Raw genomic sequence first — 24,137 nt, forward strand, 5'->3', positions numbered from 1 at the left:
CATTAAGTTTAATCAACTGGTTATGAAGATCTTCCATTTGTTGACTGACCTTCAATTTTTTTATATCTCTTTTGAGGCTTCTTGCCCCAGCCAGCAGGGAATTGAACAAGGACTCGAGGAGAAGCTAACCTGGGTGGGAAAAGGCAAACAGACACAAGAAGGAGACCATGCTAGGTGTTTGTCAAGGCCTTGAGATTTTATGTTTTCCACGTAGGTTTATATAGGGTTGTAGGGGGAAGGGGATGTGGTCAGAGCAAGGAGTTGTAGGGGGAAGGGGATGCAGTTAGGGCAAAGATCACAGAGTTATTGGTTAAACCGCAATGCCTTTGTTTCTTCATCAGCTACCAGCAGGATGGGGGAGTGTTTAGCCAGGTGTATGATCCCATTGTTTCTGGTAGTTGAATATTAGGTGAGGAAGTAGAAACTTAACTTGCTATATGGCAGTCTTTGTTTCTGGTAGTTGAGTATTAGGTGAGGAAGTAGAAACTTAACTTGCTATATGGTGGCTTCTGTTAACATGGCCAAGGTTTGGTTCATAGCTCCCAACAGCTTCTAACATTTTCTTCAAGTAAGTTAAACCTAGTAACAAACACTGAGTGCTCTGAGATGCTTCTGCTCAATTTCATTTATGTGATTGTTAGTTTTTTGATGGTTTGCTTCTAGTTCAGCAATTCTTTTGATCAGGGTCACATTGCTTGTTGTGTTTTCATTTTAAAATTTAATTTCTGTTGTTTTCTCTATGATTTCATTGGAGGACTAGGTATTTCATTGTGGGACTAGGTATTCTTGGTGGAGATCTCTAATTTTTTGTCTCTTTTTTTTTTTGTTTTGTTTGTTTGTATTTTTGAGGTAGGGTCTCAGTCTAGATCAGGCTACCTAGAACTCACTATGTAGTCTCAGGGTGGCATCAAACTCACAATGATCCTCCTACCTCTGCCTCCTGAGTGCTGGGATTAAAGGCATGTGCCACCATGCCCAGCCTCTCTCACTTGTTTTTGTTTGCATTTTGGTCTATCCATCTTGGGCAAATGTTTTATTCCATTGAGGAGGGAGCAAGTATTTGTCCTTGTAGAATCCTCAGTGTATTTTAAATGTGAACTGGATTGGTGTACACTGTGGCTATAACTGCAGATGTATAGCTTGTGGAGATTGAAAGTACATCAATGGAACCTGGGGAACTGGGAGTTGGGGAACTGGGAGCTCTGGCCTACTCACTCCACTTGCATGCACTCTTCAGCACATAGGAATCAGGGGTTGGGTAACCAAGAGCCAGGAAGCTGGAGATCCAGGAGCAAGAGGCCAGTTCCTAGAGTGACCCATTCACCCTCTGGCTTGGGGGATTTGGGTACCAGGGGCCAATCAGGAAACCCACGAAAACAGTCTCCTTCTGCAGCTCACATGCAGGGACCAGGCCACTCCAAGGCAGCATCAGGGGTACCAGGACCAGGGAACTGGCAGGTGGGTAATGAACTGGTAACTCTTGCCAACTCACTCCATGCACACACCCCCCAGAACAGAGGATCCAGATGTTGGGAACCCAGGGGTCATTCAATCAGGAAGGTAGAACATGTGACTTGCTTCTGCAGAAAGCCAGCAGGGCCTAGACAGCCTAAACTTTTGTAGTACTATTTGAGTATGGTTTATTATTTCTTGTTTCCTTATGTGTGTGCTTTTCTTTTTCTTCAGCATGGAGGATCCTTTCAAGGCTTTTTTTTTTTTTTTTTTTTTTTTTCGAGGTAGGGTCTCACTCTGGCTCAGGATGACATGGAATTAACTATGTAGTCTCAGGGTGGCATGGAACTCATAGTGATCCTCCTACCTCAGCGTCCCAAGTACTAGGATTAAAGGCATGCACCACCATGCCCAGCTCCTTTCAAGTATTTTCTGTAGAGCTGGTTTAGTGTTCATATATTCCTGGAGCCTGTTTTTGTTGTGAAATGTCCTTATTTCTCTGGCAATTTGCTGGATAAAATGATTTTGGTGGATAGTTGTTGTCTTTCAAAACTTGGAATACATCATTCCAAGCCCTTCTGGTTTTTAGTTTGTATTGAGTAATCTGCTGTTATTCTGATGGTTGTGCCTTTGTATGTGACTTGATTTTTCTCTCTAAGTGCTTTCAATATGTTTCCTTTGGTTCATGTGTTTTGTAGTTTAATTATAATATGATGGTGAGAGGATATTTCCAGATTTTATCTGTTTGGCAGTCTAAAGGCTTCCTGTATTTGTGTTGACATCATTTTCCTTATTTTGGGGAAGTTTTCTTCTATGATTTTGTTGAAAATACCTGCAATGACTTTGGAGTAAAGTGCTTTTCCTTCTACTATACCCTGAATTGTTATGTTTGATCTCTTCATTGTGTCTCAAATTTCTTGAAATCCCCATTCATGCCTTCTTATTACTTTGTCTTTCTCTTTGTTGGACTGTATTAGATCTGTCACCTGGTCATCTAGTTTAGATATTCTGTCCTCTCCTTGATACATTCTACTAGTGAGACTTTCTACAGAGTTTTCTATTTGACTTACTGTTTTTCATTTCTGTTATTTCTTTTGGGGGGCAGTTCAAGGTAGGGTTTCTCTCTATCCCAGGCCAACCTAGAATTCACTCAGGGTGGCCTTGAACTCATGATAATCCTCCTACCTATGCCTCCTGGGTGCTGGGATAAAAGGTGTGTGCCACCACAGCTGGCTCATTTCTGATATTCCTGCTTGGTCTTTTTTCATTATTTCTATTTCCTTACTCATGTCTTATATTGACCTCCTTAGTTCATTAAGTTGGTTTCTTGTGTTCTTCTTCTTTGATTCCTTTGATTTCTTTTTTATGTACATATATTTAAATTATTTATTTATTTATAAGGGGAGAGAGAGAGAGAGGAAATGAGCAGACATGCCAGGGCCTCTAGCCACTGCAAACAAACTCCAGATGCATGCACCACTCTGTATATCTGGCTTATGTGGGTAATGGGGAATCGAACCTGTGTCCTTAGGCTTTTCAGGCAAATGCCTTAACTGCTAAGCCAGCTACAGTCAGGTTTGCAATGCTGGCAGAAATCACCCAACCAAGAGCAGATCTTGGGAAAAAATGGTTTATTTTGGCTTACAGATTTGAGGGGAAGCTCCATCATGGCAGGGGAAAACAACGGCATGAGCAGAGGGAGGACATCACCCCCTGGCCAATATAAGGTGGACAAGAGAAACAGGAACGTGTGCCAAATGCTGGCAAGGGGAAACTGGCTATAATACCCATAAGCCCATCCCCAACAATACACTGCCTCCAGGAGGTGTTAATTTCCAAATTGTCATCAGTTGGGAACCTAGCATTCAGAACACATAAGTTTATGGGGGATACCTGAATCAAACCACCACATTCAGGCCCTAGCCCCCATAAATTGATAACCATACATGATGCAAAATGTAATGCATTCATGCAACTTTAAAAATCTCCATAGTTTTTATCAGTCCCAATGATGTCCATACATTACCATATTCCAAGATCTTTTTAACTGAGCCATAATACCAAAAAATCCCCCCCCCAATCCCATAATGGCCCAGAATAAAGACACTGAAAAAGATGACACTGGGCATAGCAAAGAAATATCCAACAAATACAAGATTTAAACAATGTGAACATCAAACTGTGTAGCATCAAGTCCAACAACTCTAGTTACTAAAAAGTCTTCAAGTCCCATAAGTCTAACCAACAGCTAATCTCTGGAGTTCTAGTTCTGCCCCTCCAGCTAGGCTACTCACAGTCCTGGAAAACTTCATCTGGGGCTGGCAGCTTTCCTTAGCAGCCATGTTGTGGCCCTATCATCTCCATTGGGTCTTCTCTGCAAGCCATGGTTCATCCTACAGCTCAATTGGGTCTCCATGCAGGCAAACCAGCAATCCTGCTACACATTGCCCATGGCCATTTCCAAAACACAAGACTGTGTTGAAAATTCAATGACCCTCTCTTATATTCCATAATACCAGGTAGGGTGCCAATTTGTTAATCCAGGAGGGGATAAGCAGACTTTGAAGAACAGGAAACTCCTTGAGCAGTTAGACCCCTTCAAAAGAGTCTACATTCTTCCTGTTGCCCCAGTGCAGGTCAGCTGGTCCAATCTCAAAGGTTGTAATCTCTCAACTACATCTGAAAAGGCACAGTTTTATTTTATTTTATTTTTTAAATATTTTTTGTTTATTTTTATTTATTTGAGAGTGACAGACAGAGAGAGAAAGAGGCAGAGAGAGAGAGAATATGGGTGTGCCAGGGCTTCCAGCCACTGCAACCAAATTCCAGACCCATGCGCCCCCTTGTGCATCTGGCTAATGTGGGTCCTAGGGAATCGAGCCTCGAACCAGTGTCCTTAGGCTTCATAGGCAAGTGCTTAAACACTAAGCCATCTCTCCAGGCCATTTTTTAAAAAATATTTTTTGTTTATTTTTATTTATTTGAGAGAGACAGGCAGAGAGAGAAAGAGAAGGCAGCAGTTTTAGCCTAAACATTTCTTTCTGTGTCATAACACTCTGCTCACACCAGTCCATTTTTACACAATGCAAACCTGCACAACTTCTCAGGAAAGCAATCCTCTCACACAAACTGCCTCAAGTCCAGTCCAGATGAATCTCCTTTCACCCCCATAAGCCAAACCTCACAGTCCGTAGCTGTTACTGCATTCAGGTCTTGCAAGTTTGCCCAGAATAGTCCATTAAGCTGTACTTACAGGTTGTCTCTTAGGCCAAGGTTTCAAATCCTTCCACATTCCTCTTGAAAATCATCTCCAAAAGGCCAAAGCCACACAGTCAGGTGTCCAGCAGCAATCCTACTCCTCAGTATCACTTTACAGTTGCAGTCAGGTTTGCATTACTAACAGAAATCACCCAACCAAGAGCAGCTTTTTTGGGAAAAAAAAAAAAGGGTTTATTTTGGCATACAGGCTTGAGGGGAAGCTCCATAATGGCAGGGGGAAATGATGGCAGGAGGAGAGGGTGGACATCATCCCCTGGCCAACATAAGGTGGACACTAGCAACAGGAGAGTGTGCCAAACACTGCCAAGAGGAAACTGGCTATGACACCCATAAGCCCATCCCCAATAATACACTACCTCCAGGAGGCATTAATTTCCAATTGCCATCAGCTGGGGAACCTAGCTTCCAAAACACCTAAGTTTATGGGAGAAACCTGACTTAAACCACCACAGCTGGGAACCTAGCATTCAGAACATGTAAGTTTATGGAGGACACCTGACTCAAACCACAACATCATCTCTACAGCCCTTCTTCTTTGATTTCTTTAAGTATAGACATAATTTTTTTTTAATTTTTTAAAGTTTTTATTAGCATTTTTATTAAAAAAATCCCATGGTAATTCCCTCCCTGCACCCCCCCCCAGACTTTGCCCTTTGAAATTCCATTCTCCATCATATTACATCCCCATAACAATCATTGTACTTACATATATACAATATCAACCTATTAAGTACCCTCCTCCCTTCCTTACTCTTCTCTTTATGTCTCCCTTTTAACTCACTGGCCTCTGCTACTAAGTATTTTCATTCCCACACAGAAGCCCAGTCATCTGTAGCTAGTATCCACATATAAGAGAGAACATGTGGTGCTTGGCTTTCTGGGCCTGGGTTACCTCACTTAGCATAATCTCTTCCAGGTCCATCCATTTTTCTGCAAATTTCATAACTTCATTTTTCTTTACTGCTGAGTAGAACTCCATTGTATAAATGTGCCACATCTTCATTATCCACTCATCAGTTGAGGGACATTTAGGCTGGTTCCATTTCCCAGCTATTATAAATTGAGCAGCAATAAACATGGTTGAGCACGTATTTCTAAGGAGATGATATGAGTCCTTTGGATATATGCCTAGGAGCGCTATAGCTGGGTCATATGGTAGATCAATCTTTAGATGTTTTAGGAACCTCCACACTGATTTCCACAATGGCTGGACCAGATTGCATTCCCACCAGCAGTGTAGAAGGGTTCCTGTTTTTCCACATCCCCGCCAACATTTATGATCATTTGTTTTCAAGATGGTGGCAATCTGACAGGAGTGAGATGGAATCTCAATGTAGTTTTAATCTGCATTTCCCTGATGGCTAGTGACGTGGAACATTTTTTTAGATGCTTATATGCCATTCGTATTTCTTCCTTTAAGAATTCTCTATTTAGCACCATAGCCCATTTTTTGATTGGCTTGTTTGATTCCTTATTATTTAACTTTTTGAGTTCTTTGTATATTCTAGATATTAATCCTCTATCAGATATATAGCTGGCGAAGATTTTTTCCCATTCTGTAGGTTGCCTCTTTGCTTTTTTCACTGTGTCCTTTGCAGTGCAAAATCTTTGTAATTTCATGAGGTCCCAGTGATTGATCTGTGGTTTTATTGCCTGAGCAATTGGGGATGTATTCAGAAAGTCTTAGCCACGACCAATATGTTGAAGGGTTTCCCCTACTTTTTCCTCTAGCAGTTTCAGAGTTTCAGGTCTGATGTTAAGGTCTTTAATCCATTTGGACTTAATTCTTGTGCATGGAGAGAGAGAAGACTCTATTTTCGTCCTTCTGCAGATATATATCCAGTTTTCCCAACACCATTTGCTGAAGAGGCTGTCTTTTCTCCAATGAGTATTTTTGGCATTTTTATCGAATATCAGGTGGCTATAGCTACTTGGGCTTACATCTGGGTCCTCTATTCTGTTCCACTGATCTACATGTCTGTTTTGGTGCCAGTACCACCCTGTTTTTGTTACTATGGCTCTGTAGTATAGGTTAAAATCAGGTATGGTGATACCACCCGCCTCATTTTTGTTGCTCAGTATTATTTTAGATATTCGAGGTTTTTTGTGATTCCAAATGAATTTTTGGATTGTTTTTTCTATTTCCATGAAGAATGCTTTTGGAATTTTGATAGGGATTGCATTAAAGGTGTAGATTGCTTTTGGTAAGATTGCCATTTTCACAATATTGATTCTTCCTCTCCAGGAACAGGGGATGTTTTTACACTTTCTAGTGTCTTCTGCAATTTCTCGCTTGAGTGTTTTAAAGTTCTCATTGTAGAGATTCTTTACTTCCTTGGTTAGGTTTATTCCAAGGTACTTTATTTTTTTTGATGCAATTGTGAATGGGAGTGATTCTCTGATTTCATCCTCTGTGTGTTTGTTGTTAGCATATATGAAGGCTACTGATTTCTGTGTATTTATTTTGTATCCTGCTACATGTCTATAGGTTTTGATCAGCTCTAACAGTTTGCTAGTAGAGTTTTTAGGGTCCTTTATGTATAGAATCATGTCATCTGCAAATAATGATAACTTGAGCTCTTCCTTTCCAATTTGTATCCCTTTTATGTGTGTCTCTTGCCTTATTGCTATGGCTAAGACTTCCAGAACTATATTAAATAAAAGTGGGGACAGTGGACACCCTTGTCTTGTTCCTGATTTTAGTGGAAAAGCTTCCAGTTTTTCCCCATTTAGTAATATGTTGGCTGTAGGCTTGTCATAAATAGCTTTTATTATATTGAGATATGTTCCTTCTATTCCCAGTCTCTGTAGGACTTTTATCATGAAGGGATGTTGGATTTTGTCAAATGCTTTCTCTGTGTCCAATGAGATGATCAAGTGATTTTTGTCCTTCAACCCATTTATATAATGTATTACATTTATAGATTTGCGTATATTAAACCATCCCTGCATCTCTGGGATAAAGCCTTCTTGGTCAGGATGAATGATCTTTTTGATATACTCTTGTATTCTGTTTGCCAATATTTTATTGAGAATTTTTGCATCTATGTTCATGAGGGAGATTGGTCTGTAATTTTCTTTTTTTGTTCTATCTTTGCCTGGTTTTGGTATCAGGGTGATGCTGGCCTCATAGAAGGAGTTTGGTAGAATTCCTTCTTTTTCTATTTCCTGGAAAAGCTTAAGAAGCAATGGTGTTAACTCTTCCTTAAAGGTTTGGTAAAATTCAGCAGTGAATCCATCTGGGCCTGCGCTTTTTTTAGTTGGGAGATTATTGATAAATGTTCGTATCTCCATGTTTGTTATAGGTCTATTTAGGTGATTAATCTCATTTTGATTTAATTTAGGTAGGTCATATAGATCAAGGAAATCATCCATTTCTTTCAGATTTTCATACTTTCTGGAGTATACGCTTTTATAGTATGTCCCTATGATTTTTTTAATTTCTGTGGAATCTGTTGTGATGTTACCTTGTTCATCTCTGATTTTATTAATTTGTGTCTCTTCTCTCTTTCTTTTGGTCAGATTTGCTAAGAGTTTATCAATCTTGTTTATCCTTTCAAAGAACCAACTCTTTGTTTCATCAATTCTTTGGATTGTTCTTTTTGTTTCTATTTCATTAATTTCTGCCCTAATCTTTATTATTTCTTTGCCTTGTTCTTCTTTTTCCAAGGCTTTAAGGTGAAGCATTAGGTCGTTTACCTGTGACCTTTCTAATTTCTTTTTTTTTTTTTTTTTTTTCTAATTTTTTTTTTTATTTATTTATTTGAGAGCGACAGACACAGAGAGAAAGACAGATAGAGGGAGAGAGAATGGGTGCGCCAGGGCTTCCAGCCTCTGCAAACGAACTCCAGACGCATGCGCCCCCTTGTGCATCTGGCTAACATGGGACCTGGGGAACCGAGCCTCGAACCGGGGTCCTTAGGCTTCACAGGCAAGCGCTTAACCGCTAAGCCATCTCTCCAGCCCTCTAATTTCTTAATATAGGCACTTAAGGCTATAAATTTACCTCTTAGAACAGCCTTCATTGTGTCCCAGAGATTTTTGATATGTTGTGTTCTCATTATCATTTGACTCTATGAATTTTTTGATTTCCTTCTTGATTTCTTCATTGACCCATTCATCATTAAGTAGTGTATTGTTTATTTTCCATGATTTTGTGTATGCTCTATAGCCTTTCTTGCTATTGATTTGTAGTTTAAATCCATTGTGGTCAGATAGAATGCAAGGAATTATTTCAATTTTCCTGAATTTGTTAAGATTTGCTTTGTGTCCTAATATATGGTCTATTTTAGAGAATGTTCCATGTGCTGCTGAAAAGAATGTATATTCTGCAGCCTTTGGATGAAATGTCCTGTATATATCTGTTAAGTCCATTCCTTCTATGACCTCATTTAGTCCAGATGCAACTCTGTTTATTTTTTCCTGGGATGATCTGTCAATTGATGAGAGTGGGGTGTTAAAGTCATCCACTACCACTGTGTTTGCTGTTATCTGTGACCTTAGTTCTAATAGTGTTTGTTTGATGAATTTGGGAGCCCCCATGTTAGGTGCATATATATTTAGGATTGTAATGTCCTCCTGTTGGAGTGTGCCCTTAATCAATATAAAGTGACCTTCCTTATATTTCTTGAGTAACGTTGGACTGAAGTCTACCTTGTCAGATATTAGGATAGCAACCCCTGCTTGTTTTCTAGGCCCATTTGCTTGAAACACCATCTTCCAACCTTTCACCCTAAGATAATGTCTATCCTTTGTAGAAAGGTGAGTTTCTTGGAGACAACAAATTGTAGGATCCTGCTTTTTAACCCAGTCTGCGAATCTATGTCTTTTCGTTGGGGCATTGAGGCTGTTGATATTAAGAGATATTATTGAAAGGTGTGTATTTATATTTGCCATTTTTTTTTTGTGGTTCCAGTTCTACCTGTGCTCTTTTAACAAGTATTTGAGTATTGCTTGTTTTTTCTAGGTTCCTTATATGTGTGCTTTTCCTTTTCTTCAGCATGGAGGAGTCTATCAAATATTTTCTGTAGAGCTGGTTTTGTCTTCAAATATTCCCTTAAACTGCTTTTGTCATGGAATGTCCTTATTTCTCCATCTATTTGAATGGATAACTTTGCAGGATAAAGTAAGCTTGGTTGACAGTTGTTATCTTTCAGAACTTGGAATATATCACTCCAAGCCCTTCTGGCTTTAAAAGTTTGTGTTGAATAATCTGCTGTAATCCTGATGGGCTTACTTTTGTAGGTAACTTGATTTTTCTCTCTAACTGCTTTCAATATTTTTTCTTTGGTGTGTGTATTTGGAATTTTGATTATAATATGGTGAGGAGAGGTTCTTTCCAGGTTTTGTCTGGCTGGGGTTCTAAAGGCTTCCTGTATCTGTATTGGCACCTCTTTCCCAATTTGGGGGAAATTTTCTTCTATGATTTTGTTGAAGACACCTACTATGCCTTTGGAGTGGAATTCTTCTCCTTCTACTATACCCTGAATTCTAATATTTGATCTTTTCATAGTGTCCCGAATATCTTGAAATCCCCACTCATACTTTTCTATAAGTTTGTCTTTCTCTTTGTTGGCCTGTATTAGATCTGCCACCTGGTCTTCTAGCTTAGATATTCTATCCTTCATCCATTCTACTGGTGAGATTTTCTACAGAGATTTTTATTTCATTAACTGTGTTCTTCATTGCTAGTAATTCTGACCGGTTTTTCTTTATTATTTCTATTTCCTTATTTATGTCTTGTATTGCCTTCTTTATTTCATGAAATTGGTGTCCTGCATCTTCTTTGATTCCTTTGATTTCCTCTTTAAGTTCCTCTTTGACTCCTTTGATTTGTTCTCTGACTTCTGTGAACATATTTACAATCATTCTTTTAAAATCTTTCTCAGGCATTTCCTCTAACTTGTTCTCACTGGAGGTCATTTCTGATGCATTAGCACTTTTGGGTGGATTTATATCGTCTTGCTTTTTGTGTTTCTTGTGTTATATATTTTTGCATCTTGGATTAAGTTAATGCTTGGATTTTCTAACTAGCTGGGTATTCTTAGCTGTATCAATTGGTTTGATGTTATATATTTTCAGGGTAGGAGCTTGAGGTGTTAGATGTGGCTCTTAAGACTCTGAGAGTATCTGCCAAGGTGCTCCTAGGGGATGAGTTTCCCTGCTATGGGGGTATTCAAGTAGGCTGAGTGGAATAAAATACAGGTAGATTCTAAAAGTTAACTAAATACTGTACCCCTTCAGTCAAAAACAGCCCCAAGTATGTATGCCAGAGTAGTTATTATAACAACCAGATCCTCTATCAACAAAAAGGTTAAGATTTCTGGTCTGTTGAGGGATCCAAGTCAGTTTGTGATCAGGTGAGACCCTTCCCTGGTGCAAACCCAGTTACCTTGGATGAGTTTGGTCTCACTCTAGTTGCCTCCTGGGTTGTCAGGCTGCTGTTGTGATTTCTGGAGCTGGGCACTGGCTTTTCCTGTGGGGCAAGCCAAGCCTGGCAACTGTGGCCCTGAAGATCTGCTCTCCCACTGGGTCTGTCAGCAGCTGAAGCTTCTGCTGCTTGGTCAGCTGTTGTTGCCGCTCCTGGGCTGCTGCTTGGGCCGCTGTTACCAGTGCCGGAGCTGCTGATGTTGCTGCCAAACTCTGCTCCTGCTTGCGTTCCGCTGTCGGCTCAGGTTGGCGTGGCCAGGTCCCAGGACCGCTGCTCTGTTTGCCGGAGCTGGGCTCAGGTGGTGGGGGAGGGAAGGGAGCCGCAGCTGCTCTGGTTCTCTCGCTGCTCCACGTGTTCTTCTACCTCGTGGTCTGCTCCTCCGCTGCTCACTGCCCTCTCCCTTCACCTTTCCTGAGTTGCAGAGAGCGCGGTGTGAGGGGAAGCTCCCACACCTGGCTTTTCTTGCGGCTGGAGCCAAGCTTGGCGGCTTTCTAGTGTGCCGCCGCCACCGTGGTTGGCCGAGCTGCCGGAGCCGCTTTTGCCAGCCTGTGTGGACTCTGTATGCTCTGGATCTCTCCTACTTCTCCACTGCTGCTTCAATTTTGTATACACCTCACTTTTTAGTGAAAGTGTGTATTTAGCTGAGTTTTCTTGGTATTTTTTCTCCCCCAGGCTGCTTTGGCGTGGTACCTACGCTGCCATCTTAACCGGAAGTCCCATAATTATATTTTTTAATTGTCAGGCATTTCATCTAAAAGTCTCCATTTATGATGGATTTATAGTTTTGGGTGGGAATGTATTGTGTTTCTTGTATTATGATGTAGAGATTTTTGCATCTTTAGTTAATTTAGTACTTGGGCTTTCTGATTATCTGCACTGTTCTTAGCCTTTGCTTCACTCAGTCTCTTCCCCTGACCTCACTTAGGGCCTTTTCATCCCCACTAATCTGTTCTTCTACTTACACATATTCAATACCGTCCTATTAAGTTCCCCCCTCTCTCCCTCCCTTTCTATTCCCTTTATATCTCCTTTCTAGCTTTCTGGCCTCTGCTACTGAGTTTTATTCCTACTCACATAGAAGGCAATCATTTGTAGCTAGGATCCACATATGAGAGAGAACATGTGGTGTTTGGCTTTCTGGGCCTGGGTTACCTCACTAACTATAATACTTTCCATATCTATCCATTTTCCTGCAAACTTCATAACTTCATTTTTCTTTACTGCTAAGTAGAACTCCATTGTGTGCCACAGCTTCATTATCCACTCATCAGTTGAGGGACATCTGGGCTCGTTCAATTTCCTAATTATTGTGAATAGAGTAGCAATAAACATGGTTGAGCAGGTTATCTCTAAGGTAGTGAGACAAGCTGGATCTATTTTTAGCTGTTTCAGGAACCTCCACACTGATTTCCACAATGGCTGGACCAGATTGCATTTCCACCAACAATATAGGAGGGTTCCTCTTTTTCCACATCCTCCCCAACATTTATGGTAATTTGTTTTCATGATAGTAGCCATTCTGACAGGAGTGAGATGGAATCTCAATGTAGTTTTAATTTGCATTTCCCTGATGACTAGGAATGTAGAACATTGTTTTTAGATGTTTATATGACATCTGTATTTCTTCTTTTGAGAACTCTCTATTTAGTTCCATAGCCCATTTTTATATTGGGTTATTTGATTACATTTTATTTATTTTTTGAGTTCTTTGTATATCCTAGATATTAACCCTCTATCAGAGGGCAAAGATTTTCTCCCATTCTATGTGTTGTCTCTTTGCTGTATTCACAGTATCCTTTGCACACTCAAATAATAGTTAAAACAAACAAGTAAAGGGAAAACAGGAAACGCTATAAAACAAGAATGGAGAGAATAAATGCATACCTTTCAATAATAACTCTTAATATCAATGGCCTCAATGCACCAACCAAAAGACACAGGCTTGCACACTGGATTAAAAGGCAGGACCCTGCCATTTGTTGCCACCAGGAAACTCATCTCTCAGTAAAAGATAGATACCGCCTCAGGGTGAAAGGATGTTAAATGGTATTTCAAGAAAATGGGCCTAGGAAACAAGCAGGGGTTGCTATCCTAATATCTGATAAGATAGACTTCAAACCAACATTAGTGAGGAAAGATAAAGAAGGCCTTTTTACAGTGATTAAAGGAACACTCCAACAAGAGGCCATTACAATCCTAAACACATATACACCTAACATGGGGGCCCCCAGTTTCATCAAACAAACATTACTAGACTTACAGTCAGATAATACCCCACTCTCATCACTTGAAGGTTATCCCAGCAAAAAATAAACAGAGAGATATCTGAATTAAATGATGTCATGGACAAAAAGACCTAACAGATATGTACAGAACATTCCATCCAAATGCTTCAGAATTTACTGTTTTCTCAACAGCACATGGAACATTCTTTAAAATAGACCATATATTAGGACGCAAAGCAAATCTCCACAAATACAGGAAAATTGAAATAATCCCTTGTACTGTATCTGACCACAATGGGATTAAACTGCAAACCAGCAAGAAGAAAAGCTACAGAGCATACAGAAATTCATGGAGGCTAAACAGTACACTATTAAATGATCAATGTGTCATTGAAGAAATCAATAAATTTATAGAATCAAATGATGATGATAATGCAACATACCAAGACCTTTGGGACACAGTGAAGGCAGTCTTAAGAGGGAAATTTACAGCTCTAAGTGCCAATAGTAAGAAACTAGAAGCTGGGAATGGTGGCACACACCTTTAATCCCAGCACTTGGGAGGCAGAGGTAGGAGGATCACTGTGAGTTTGAGGCCACCATGAGACTCCATAGTGAATTTCATGTCAGCCTGAGCTACAGTGAGACCCTACCTTGAAAAACAACAACAAAAAGAAAAGAGTTCACAAATAAACAATTTAATGCTTCACCTTAAGGCCTTGGAAAGAGAATAACAAGGCAAACCAAGAATCAGTAGATGGGAAGAAATAAAACAGATAAAAATAAAATAAAACAGAAATTAATGAAATAGAAACAAACAAACAAACAAAATCCAAAGAATCAATGAAACAAAGACTTGGTTCTTTGAAAGGATAAACAAGATTGATAAACCCTTAGCAAAATTGACCAGAAGAAAGAGAGAAGAGACAAAGATTAATAAAATTAGAGATGAAAAAGGTAACATTACAACAGATACCAAAGAAATTCAGACAATTATAAGGACATACTTTAAGAATATATATGCTTCTAAGTTTGAAAATCTGAAAAAAATGGATGATTTCCTTCATTCATATAACCTACCAAAATTAAATCAAGATGAGATAAACCATTTAGATAAACCTATAATAAGTACAGATATCCAAGCAGTTATAAAAAGTCTCCCAGCTAAAAAAATTCCAGGCCCAGGGGAGCGGGGGGGGGGGGGGGGGGGGGGACCTGCCCAGGCTGCTGCCATCGCTGCCACCGCCACCGCCACCGCCACCGCGGACTGTGTGCTCTGGAGCGGAAGGCGCTGTGAGTCCCGGGCACGAGCCAGCGGCGGCGGCACTGCTGCGGGAGGGTCGGTGGTGGGACAGCGATGGCGGATATGGATAAACTCAACATCGACAGCATCATCCAACAGCTGCTGGAAGTGAGAGGGTCGAAGCCAGGTAAGAATGTCCAGCTACAGGAGAATGAAATCCGAGGACTGTGCTTAAAGTCTCAAGAGATCTTCCTCAGTCAACCTATCCTACTAGAGCTTGAAGCACCACTCAAAATCTGTGGTGACATCCACGGACAATACTATGATTTGCTTCGACTGTTTGAATATGGTGGCTTCCCACCAGAAAGCAACTATCTGTTTCTCGGGGACTATGTGGACAGGGGGAAGCAGTCATTGGAGACTATCTGCCTCTTACTGGCCTACAAAATCAAATATCCTGAGAACTTTTTCCTTCTCAGAGGGAACCACGAGTGTGCCAGCATCAATAGAATTTATGGATTTTACGACGAATGTAAAAGAAGATACAACATTAAACTGTGGAAAACATTCACAGACTGTTTTAACTGTCTACCGATAGCAGCCATCGTGGATGAGAAGATATTCTGCTGTCATGGAGGTTTATCACCAGATCTTCAATCTATGGAGCAGATTCGGCGAATTATGTGACCTACTGATGTACCAGATCAAGGTCTTCTTTGTGATCTTTTGTGGTCTGACCCCGATAAAGATGTCTTAGGCTGGAGTGAAAATGATAGAGGAGTGTCCTTCACATTTGGTGCAGAAGTGGTTGCAAAATTTCTCCATAAGCATGATTTGGATCTTATATGTAGAGCCCATCAGGTGGTTGAAGATGGATATGAATTTTTTGCAAAAAGGCAGTTGGTCACTCTGTTTTCTGCACCCAATTATTGTGGAGAGTTTGACAATGCAGGCGCCATGATGAGTGTGGATGAGACGCTGATGTGCTCCTTTCAGATTTTAAAGCCTGCAGAGAAAAAGAAGCCCAATGCCACAAGACCCGTCACACCTCCAAGGGGTATGGTCACAAAGCAAGCAAAGAAATAAATGTCATGTGACACTTGTAGCTGGGACTTGTAACATAGAGTATATATATATAGCCTTCATTTTAAAAACTGTAATGTGTACTGGTCAGCCTGCCCAGATAGACCTGTGTTTGTGGGGCCCTCCCTCAGTGTTGATTTCACGAATGGCATTTGCTGCTTATAACAGAAAGTGAAAGATGCTCCCAAGAATGTTTTCGTTTTTTAATTTCCTATTATTTTTGTAGACAATTTTAATGATGGTGTTAAGCTGCATACCCCAGGACACGGAGACTGTCTGAGGGGGCATGTACAAATGATCTTTTTTTAACTTAGTACAAATCATGACTGTGTAAATGCTCGTTTCCTTGAGGATCTAGAGAGAGCCCTAGGGTGCTCAGATCTGTACATGTTCTTGTCTTAAATGCACACTGTTAATACAGACCACTGTGAACATTGTTTTTACTTTCAAGTTTTGTTTCAAAGGAATTGCTTTTCCTCTCACTGTCTTATCATGTACAAACGAGTCTTTACTGCTCTGAGAGCAGGAGTAACTTCACCCTGCAGCATCACCGCTATGGTTGTATATTTAATTAAGCACTTTTCCTGCCTCCCGTATACTTAAAATGACGATTAAAGCCATTCTCTTAAATGTTTGTGACTCTTTCCTAAAGCCAAAGTTTCCGTTGGAATATTGACACCCCCTTAAGTGCAGGGTGGCATGGTTATGTACTCAGGCCACCTTGGGGACTCAAAAGCAGGTTTTTTATTTTGAGTAGCAATTAGTAATGTAGTGCTCTTGAAGCTGTTAATGTTGAAAGTTAATAACATTTTATACAATTTCCATATAGTCTATTCATTAAGTAATCTTTTTACAGTTGGATCAGGCCTGAACCCGTCCATTCAGAAAGCTTCAAATTATAGAAACAATACTGTTCTATACGAGTGACTGATTATGCTTTCTTTGGCCTACATTCTGTATTCTGCGGTGAAGTTGAGGCTTATAAATCAAAACAAAGGAACTAACTTGCTGTCCACCAGTTTATACAGAACTCACAGTATCTATGACTTTTTTTAAACTAAGATCTGTTTTAAAAAAAAAAAGGAAATCTGTTTCAACAGATGACAATACCATGTGGTGAATGAATTGAGACTTATTAAATGATGAACTTGTTAAATCTTCTCCGTGTCCTTTTGTCAGCACGGCAGTGCACACGGGAGAACTGGTGGACGCCCATGAATAAATGCTCTGGAAACCGCAAAAAAAAAAAAAAAAAAAAAAATTCCAGGCCCAGATGGATTCACTGGTGAATTTTACCAGACTAACACCACTGCTTCTCAAACTTTTTCATAAAATAGAAAAGGAAGGAATTCTACCAAACTCCTTCTATGAATCCAGCATCACCCTCATACCAAAACCAGGCAAAGACAGAACAAAGAAAGGAAATTATAAACCAATCTTCCTCATGGACATAGATGCAAAAAATCTGAACAAAATATTGTCAAACAGAATACAAGAATACATAAAAACACTATTCAGCCTGACCAAGTTGGCTTTATCCCAGGGAGCAGGGAAGATTCAACATATGCAAATTGATAAATGTAATACATTGTATAAATGGTCTGAAGGACAAAAATCACATGATCATCTCAATAGATGCAGAAAAGGCATTTGACAAAAGCCAACATTCTTTCATGGTAAAAGTATTACAGAAACTGGGACTACAAGGAATATATCTCAACATATAAAAGCTATTTATGGCAAACCTACAGCCAATATAATACTAAATGGTGAAAAACATGAAGGTTTTCCACTAAATTCAGGGACAAAACAAGGGTGTCCACTGTCTCCACTCTTATTTAATATAGTATGGAAGTCTTAGTATAGCAATAAGGCAAGAGACACTCATAAAAGGGATAAAAATTGGAAAGGAAGAGATCAAATTATCACTACTTGCAGATAGTATGATTCTATACATAAAGAACCCTAAAAGTTCTACCAGTAAACTGTTAGAGCTGATAAACACTTATAGCAAAATAGCAGGATATAAAATAAACACACAGAAATAAGTAGCTTTCCTGTATAATAACAACAAACATGTAGAGGATGAAATCAAGGAATCTCTCCCATTCATAATTGCCTCAAAAATAAATAAATAAATAAATGAATAAAGTACCTTGGAATAAACTTAACCAAGGCAGTGAAGGATCTTACAATGAGAACTTTAAAACACTCAAGCAAGAAATTTCAGAAGACACAAGGAAATGGAAAGGCATTCCATGTTCTTGGATTGGAAGAATCAGTATTGTGAAAATATCAATCTTACAACACAATCTACATATTTAATGCAATCCCCATTAAAATTCTAATGGCATTCCTCACAGGTATAGAAAAAAAATCCTAAAATTCATCTGGAAACACAAAAAAATCTCAAATAGTGAAAACGATTTTGAGCAACAAAAATAAGGCTGGTGGTATCAACACACCCTATTTTAAGGTATATTACAAAGCCATAGTAACAAAAACAGCATGGTATTGGCACAAAGACAGACATGTGGATCAATGGAACAGAATAGAGGACCCAGATGTTAATCCAGGCAGCTACAGCCATCTGATTTTTGACATGCTAAAAATATTCATTGGAGAAAATAAACATAAAAATGCTAAAAATATTCATTGGAGAAAAGACAGCCTCATCAACAAGTGGTGCTGGGAAAACTGGATATCTATATGTAGAAAGATGAAAACAGATCCTTGTCTTTCTCCATGCATGTGAATCAAATCCATGTAGATCAGGGACCTTAATATGAGACCTGAAACTCTGAAATTGCTAGAAGAAAAAGTAGGGGAAACTCTTCAACATATTGGCATAGGCAATGACTTTCTGAATATAAACCCAATTGCTCAGAAAATAAAACCACTAATCAACTATTGGAATCTCATGAAATTACAAAGCTTTGAACAGCAAAGGACACTGTGAATAGAGCAAGGAGACAACCTACAGAATGGGAGAAAATCTTTGCCACCTGCATATCTGACAGGGTATCAATATCAAGAATATACAAAGAACTCAAAAAACAGAACAATAAGAAATCAAACAACCCAAGTAAAAAATAGGCTATGGAAGTACATAGACAATTTTTATCAGAAGAAATACAGATGGCATATAAACATCTAAAAAAGTGTTCTACATCCTTAGTCATCAGGGAAATGCAAATTAAAACTCCCTTGATATTCCATCTCTCTCCTGTCAGAATGACTACCATCAAGAAAACAAATGACAATAAATGTTGGCAAGGTGGTGAATGCATTTGGAGTTCTTTTTGCAGTGGCTAGGGTCCCTGATGCATCCATGCTCTCTCTCAAATAAATAAATAAATAAAATATTACAGAATTTTAAAAAAATGTTGGCAAGGATGTGGTAAAAGGGGAACCCTTCTACACTGTTGATGGGAATGTAATCTGGTACAGCCATTGTGGAAATCAGTGTGGAGATTCTTGAGACACCTAAAAATATATTTGCCATATGATCCAGCTATAGCACTCCTAGGCATATATCATAATGACATTTCTCACTATCTTAGAGATACTTGCACAACCATGTTTATTTTTGCTCTATTCACAATAGCTAGGAAATGGAACCAGCCTAGGTGTCCATCCACAGATGAATGGATAGTAAAGATGTGGTACATCTACACAATGGAGTTCTATTCAGCAGTAAAGAAAAATGAAATTATGAGATTTGCAGGGAAATGAATTGATCTGAAAAGGATTATACTAGTGAGGTAACCCAGGCCCAGAAAGCTAAACATCACATGTTCTCTCTCATATGTGGATCCTAGGTACAAATATATGGTCTTGTGTGTGGTCTGGAACCAAAAATCAGTAGCAGAGGCCCATAAACTAGAATAAGGCTATAAGGGAAGGAGGAGAGGGAAGGTCTTAAATGGATGGTATTGTATATATGTAAATAGCAGAACAGATTACAGGGAAGGGAAAGGCCTAAGGGAGGTCAGGGGAAGAAATTGTATAAAAGACAGCTGGGGGAGGGAGGGTCAATCAAAATTCAAGATATTCTGAATAAGACACATGAAAATCTACTTTCTTGAATAATGGCACATCCAGAAGCCATAGATTATTACTTGAAAATTTTCAGTGCCAGGGATAGGATACCTTCCACTGAGTTGTTGGCCAGGGAGGTCCCTGTTGCCTCCAAGACATTATAGCCTATTGCCAAGGTCCTTGGTTTCCCATGAGAAAGAGATGGTAACACACTATTGCTGAAGATTTCACATGCCTGAGTGGCAAAGTCACTGATAAATCAAGGTGGTGCTGAGCAGAAAACCTTCTCCTGTAGCTCAGCCAACTGAAAGCTGGAAAAAGCTACTGTATGCAGCCTTATGGGAGATGGAAGTCTTCAGCAGTGAAAACAGTGGACACTGGAAGCTTCAAGTTTGGCCAGACAGGCCAAATGACTGAACAAGTGCAATATTGGCATGTCTGCTCTGGGGGAAACCAACTGTTCTCTAATTGGACTGAAGGCCCACTCTATGGGGTGGGGGGTGTAGAAATACATGCCTGGTACTGAAAACCTAATCAAATGCCTATGGCAGGGGAGGTCATGAGCCTTAGGGATATAAAGCCTGCTCTTGTCTGGATAAATGCATATATTACTGTCACCAAATTGCCCTGAAAGTACTACAGTTAATGTTCATATTCATATATTAATGGTACTCTCACTTTTGGTTAGAGAAGCTTCTCTTTTCAGATGGCCATGACCACTGGGATGACCCAAAAGGCAACATAGTGCTGAGAAGGGACAGAGGAGTGTCCAGTACTGAAATATCTCACACCCTCCAAGGCTCAGTGCCCATTGCAGAAGAGGTGGCAGAAAGAAAGTAAGAGCCAAAGGAAGGGAACCACTCCTTACATACAACTGTCCAGACAGAATTTGGACTCGATATTCAAGACCTCACAGTGCCTAGCAATACCTACACAAGATCCTCTGTGGTGGTTTGAATAAAATAGATGGCCCCCAATATATTCAGTTCTTTATTGTTTGTAGTTCGCATCTGCTGGCTACCTGGCTGGAGGCAATATCACTGGGTGGATCTTTAGGTGTGGTGGTGGGTTTCAGGTTTCAATCTAAAGATATGCAAAATGTGCCGAGCTGGAGTTCCTGAAGTGTGCTGTGGGTTTTGACTTTTAGGCTTGTACTTCTCTCTCTCTGCTTGGTCCTGTGAAGGCAAGCCAGCTTCTTCTGCCATTTATGGAACTTCCCCTGGATCTGTAGGCTTCAATAAATATTCCTTCCTCCATAACTGTGTCTGGTCTAAAAGTTCATCTCAGTAAACCTGAAGCTGTCTGTTATACCCTCATAACAGGACAAAAAGATGATGACATCAAATTAAAAGAGAGACTAATGGAGAGAGGGAGGGGATATGATGGAGAGCAGAGTTATTAAGGGGAATGTGGGTGAGGAGAGGGAAATAGTTTATTGTCTGTAAGTATAGAAGTTGTCAATAAAAATATATATATATTAAAAAAAACCTGGTGGTCATCGCCTCACCACCACACCACCACAAATACAGAGTGTATGGAAGAGCTCTAGACATGTTGCTCATTGGACCTGCCTCTTCCTCAGCCATGAATAAACCCTTGCTCTTTTAGTGGTGGCACCATTTATTTACTCTGAATGTGACAATACCCACTTCCAATCTGAGATTCAGTAGCCTGTAGAGTGTCTAACACTTGTCCCTCAACAAGGAATTCATGGAGGCCTGTACAGGACTATTGAAGTGGTTAATCCTGTTTTTTTTTTTTTTTTTTTTTTTTTTTCAGGATTATTTTGCACTGGGCTCCCAAAAGAACAGCAGTGCTGCTGGAGACGCAGGTCCTGAGGGTAGGCTGCACAGAGGCCCTAGGGGCAGGCGGAGCCTCTCAGTGCTGTCACTAGGGAAGACGCAGTGCAAAGGTCAGGGATCAATGGAGACACCCCATGCTGGATCTGACTTGTTCATTCATCTCTAGAACTGAGGTAAGAGTAATTCTATATACAAAGTTTCCATTAGAGTTTGGTTTCTTTTCTCTTTCTTTCCTTCCCTCTTTCTTTCTTTCTTTCTTTCTTTCTTTCTTTCTTTCTTTCTTTCTTTCTTTCTTTCTTTCTTCTTTCTTTCTTTCTTTCTTTCTTTCTTTCTTTCTTTCTTTCTTTCTTTCTTTCTTTCTTTTCTTTCTCCCTTCCTTCCTTCCTTTCTTCTCCTCCTCCTTCTTATTTTTTTGTTTTCTGTTTACTTCTGTTTTCAGCTTACTCTAGCTTAAACTGACTCACTCTGCTGTTTCAGACTGGCCTCAAACTCACAGCAATCCTCTTACCTTGATCTCCTGAGTATTGGGATTTAAGGCCTATACCACCATGTCTGGCTGGTTTCCAACTTTAACTGTAAAAAAATGACTTCCCACTTTCTCTCCAAACTGCTACTCTTACCAGGGTCTGAAACATGGCCCATCTCACCAGGGTGGGAGTGCTTTGCTTCTACTTTTCAGAAACCTAAGTGGCTTTCTCCTCATAGGCCTCAAAGTTCAGATGGGACTTGCTCTGTAATGAGGCACCACTTGTAACCAGGAGGAGGCTCTTGGTCATGTCTGAGGGAGGCCAAGACTGATCTCTCTCCAACATCTCATAATTTTAAAATTTGATATTAAAAATCCTAGGTTTAAAAAGTTAGCTCATTCATTTATTCAGCCAAACATTTGTCTAAGTGTCTACAAGGCTCTAGGCACTGTATAAGTATGTATATTTATACCATATACATTACATATATATCTCACTGGTATATAAACTGTGTGTGTGTGGGTGGGTGTGTGTCTGTGTCTCAGTAAACAGAAACAAAGCAAGCATCTGATGAAGGTGATAGGTTGGAAGAGAGGACAGAGACAGGCTAGAAAAAAGCTTGTGCTTGCTTGCTTGCTTTTTTTAAAGTGCAGATTGAATTAACTTTATTTCATAAGAAATTCAGAGACATGAGCAAATATTGATATTATGTTAAAATCTGTACATCATTCAAATTTTAAAAGTCAGTGTGTCACTTAAAAATGTACTAAGTAATGTTTCATTTAAGAACAAAATACTACTGATGGCTCATGGCAACTAGATATACAAACAGGAGGAAACGTGGGAACAACACAAATCTGTGAGCCTCGCAGCGATCCAGTTAACTGAAGGGAGCACCAAGGGCCAGCAAAGTGGGACTGCCACGTGCCTGCTACAGGAAACCCTGCTACTTCCTGGTGAGAAAGCCAAGCAAATAAATGCATGAGAAAAAGTAGCCTAGACTAAAATTTTAGAGTAAAGGTTTATTTTGTTTCTTTTTTTCATTCAGTAAGGAGAGAGTTTCCAGTTGTCTTACTTTTTCAGTAAAGATAACTTCATACTGAAGAAACAGTACATTTTCTCCCATCATTGTACGAGTGCTGACATTAAAGGGATGTGCCACCATGCCTGGCTGTGCAAAAGCCTGTGCTTTCTGTGAGCACAGTGAACACGGCCCTGCCTTTGCCATCATGTAGTGAGCAGAAGTCTTTATTGAAAGCTAGACTTGTGACCCCTGCCAAGAGTTGGTTCCTGTCTATCTCACCGGGAAGGAAGCCTCTTACTGGGCACTGGCTCTATGAGACATAGACCTATTGGCCCCACTGGACCTTTGACCCCTTCTGTGGCTTCAGTGGTGCCTCAACACTTCTGTAACCTCTTCAGGTTATGATGGTGCTGTTCTGGTCTGATTAACCCACAATGGGGATACTGTTGGGGCCCTTGAAACTAAACTGTCATATGTTTGGCTTTCTGGACCATCAACAGTTTGACAGTGACAGATTTGTAACAAAGCCTGCCACACTTCAACAACAGACTGATAGTCAAGATATTCCAAGAGCTGGGTGTGGTGGTATGTGCCTATAATCCCAGCATCTGGGAGGCAGAGGCGGGAGGATTGATACAAGTTTGAGGCCAGCCTGGTCTATCTAGTAAGTGACAGGCTGTCAGAGCTACATAAGGAGACCTTGTCTCAAAACCTACCGACACACACACCAGAGGGAGACAGAGAGAGAGAGAGAGAAAGAGAGAGAAAGATACTGCGATTCAACCCATAGAGCTGTCAGAGTTCACCTTCTAAATCTTTCTCTCCTTATTCACTCAGCTGGGCACTGTGTCGCTGTGCCTGATGCTTTGTTGTATCACAACTTGACTCAACTGAACTTCAATTACGCAGTGTTGGCCTCTGCTGATGGCAGGGTGACATCAGGGTCATATCCATAAGGGCTTTGGGAGGAAGGCCATCTTAGTGAACTCATGCACAAAGTCCACTGTTTGCATAATGGCCAGGCCATCTCACACATGGCCTCTTCAACCACACACACTATGGCCACCTGAGCATTGCTATCATTTGGAAAA

At 40.1% G+C, this 24,137-nt stretch overlaps 1 protein-coding gene across 1 annotated transcript; it reads left to right on the forward strand.

Moving 5' to 3' along the window:
• Nucleotides 1-14,743: 14,743 nt before the first annotated feature.
• LOC101612528 (serine/threonine-protein phosphatase PP1-gamma catalytic subunit-like) lies at nucleotides 14,744-16,868 on the forward strand. The gene is given in 2 exon segments (XM_045147563.1): nucleotides 14,744-15,686; nucleotides 16,569-16,868. Coding segments are annotated over 2 exon segments (1,014 nt in total). The 3' UTR covers nucleotides 16,640-16,868.
• The last annotated feature ends 7,269 nt before the right edge of the window (nucleotides 16,869-24,137 follow it).

The sequence above is a fragment of the Jaculus jaculus genome, chromosome 4 (assembly GCF_020740685.1).
Source record: "Jaculus jaculus isolate mJacJac1 chromosome 4, mJacJac1.mat.Y.cur, whole genome shotgun sequence".
NCBI lineage: Eukaryota > Metazoa > Chordata > Mammalia > Rodentia > Dipodidae > Jaculus > Jaculus jaculus.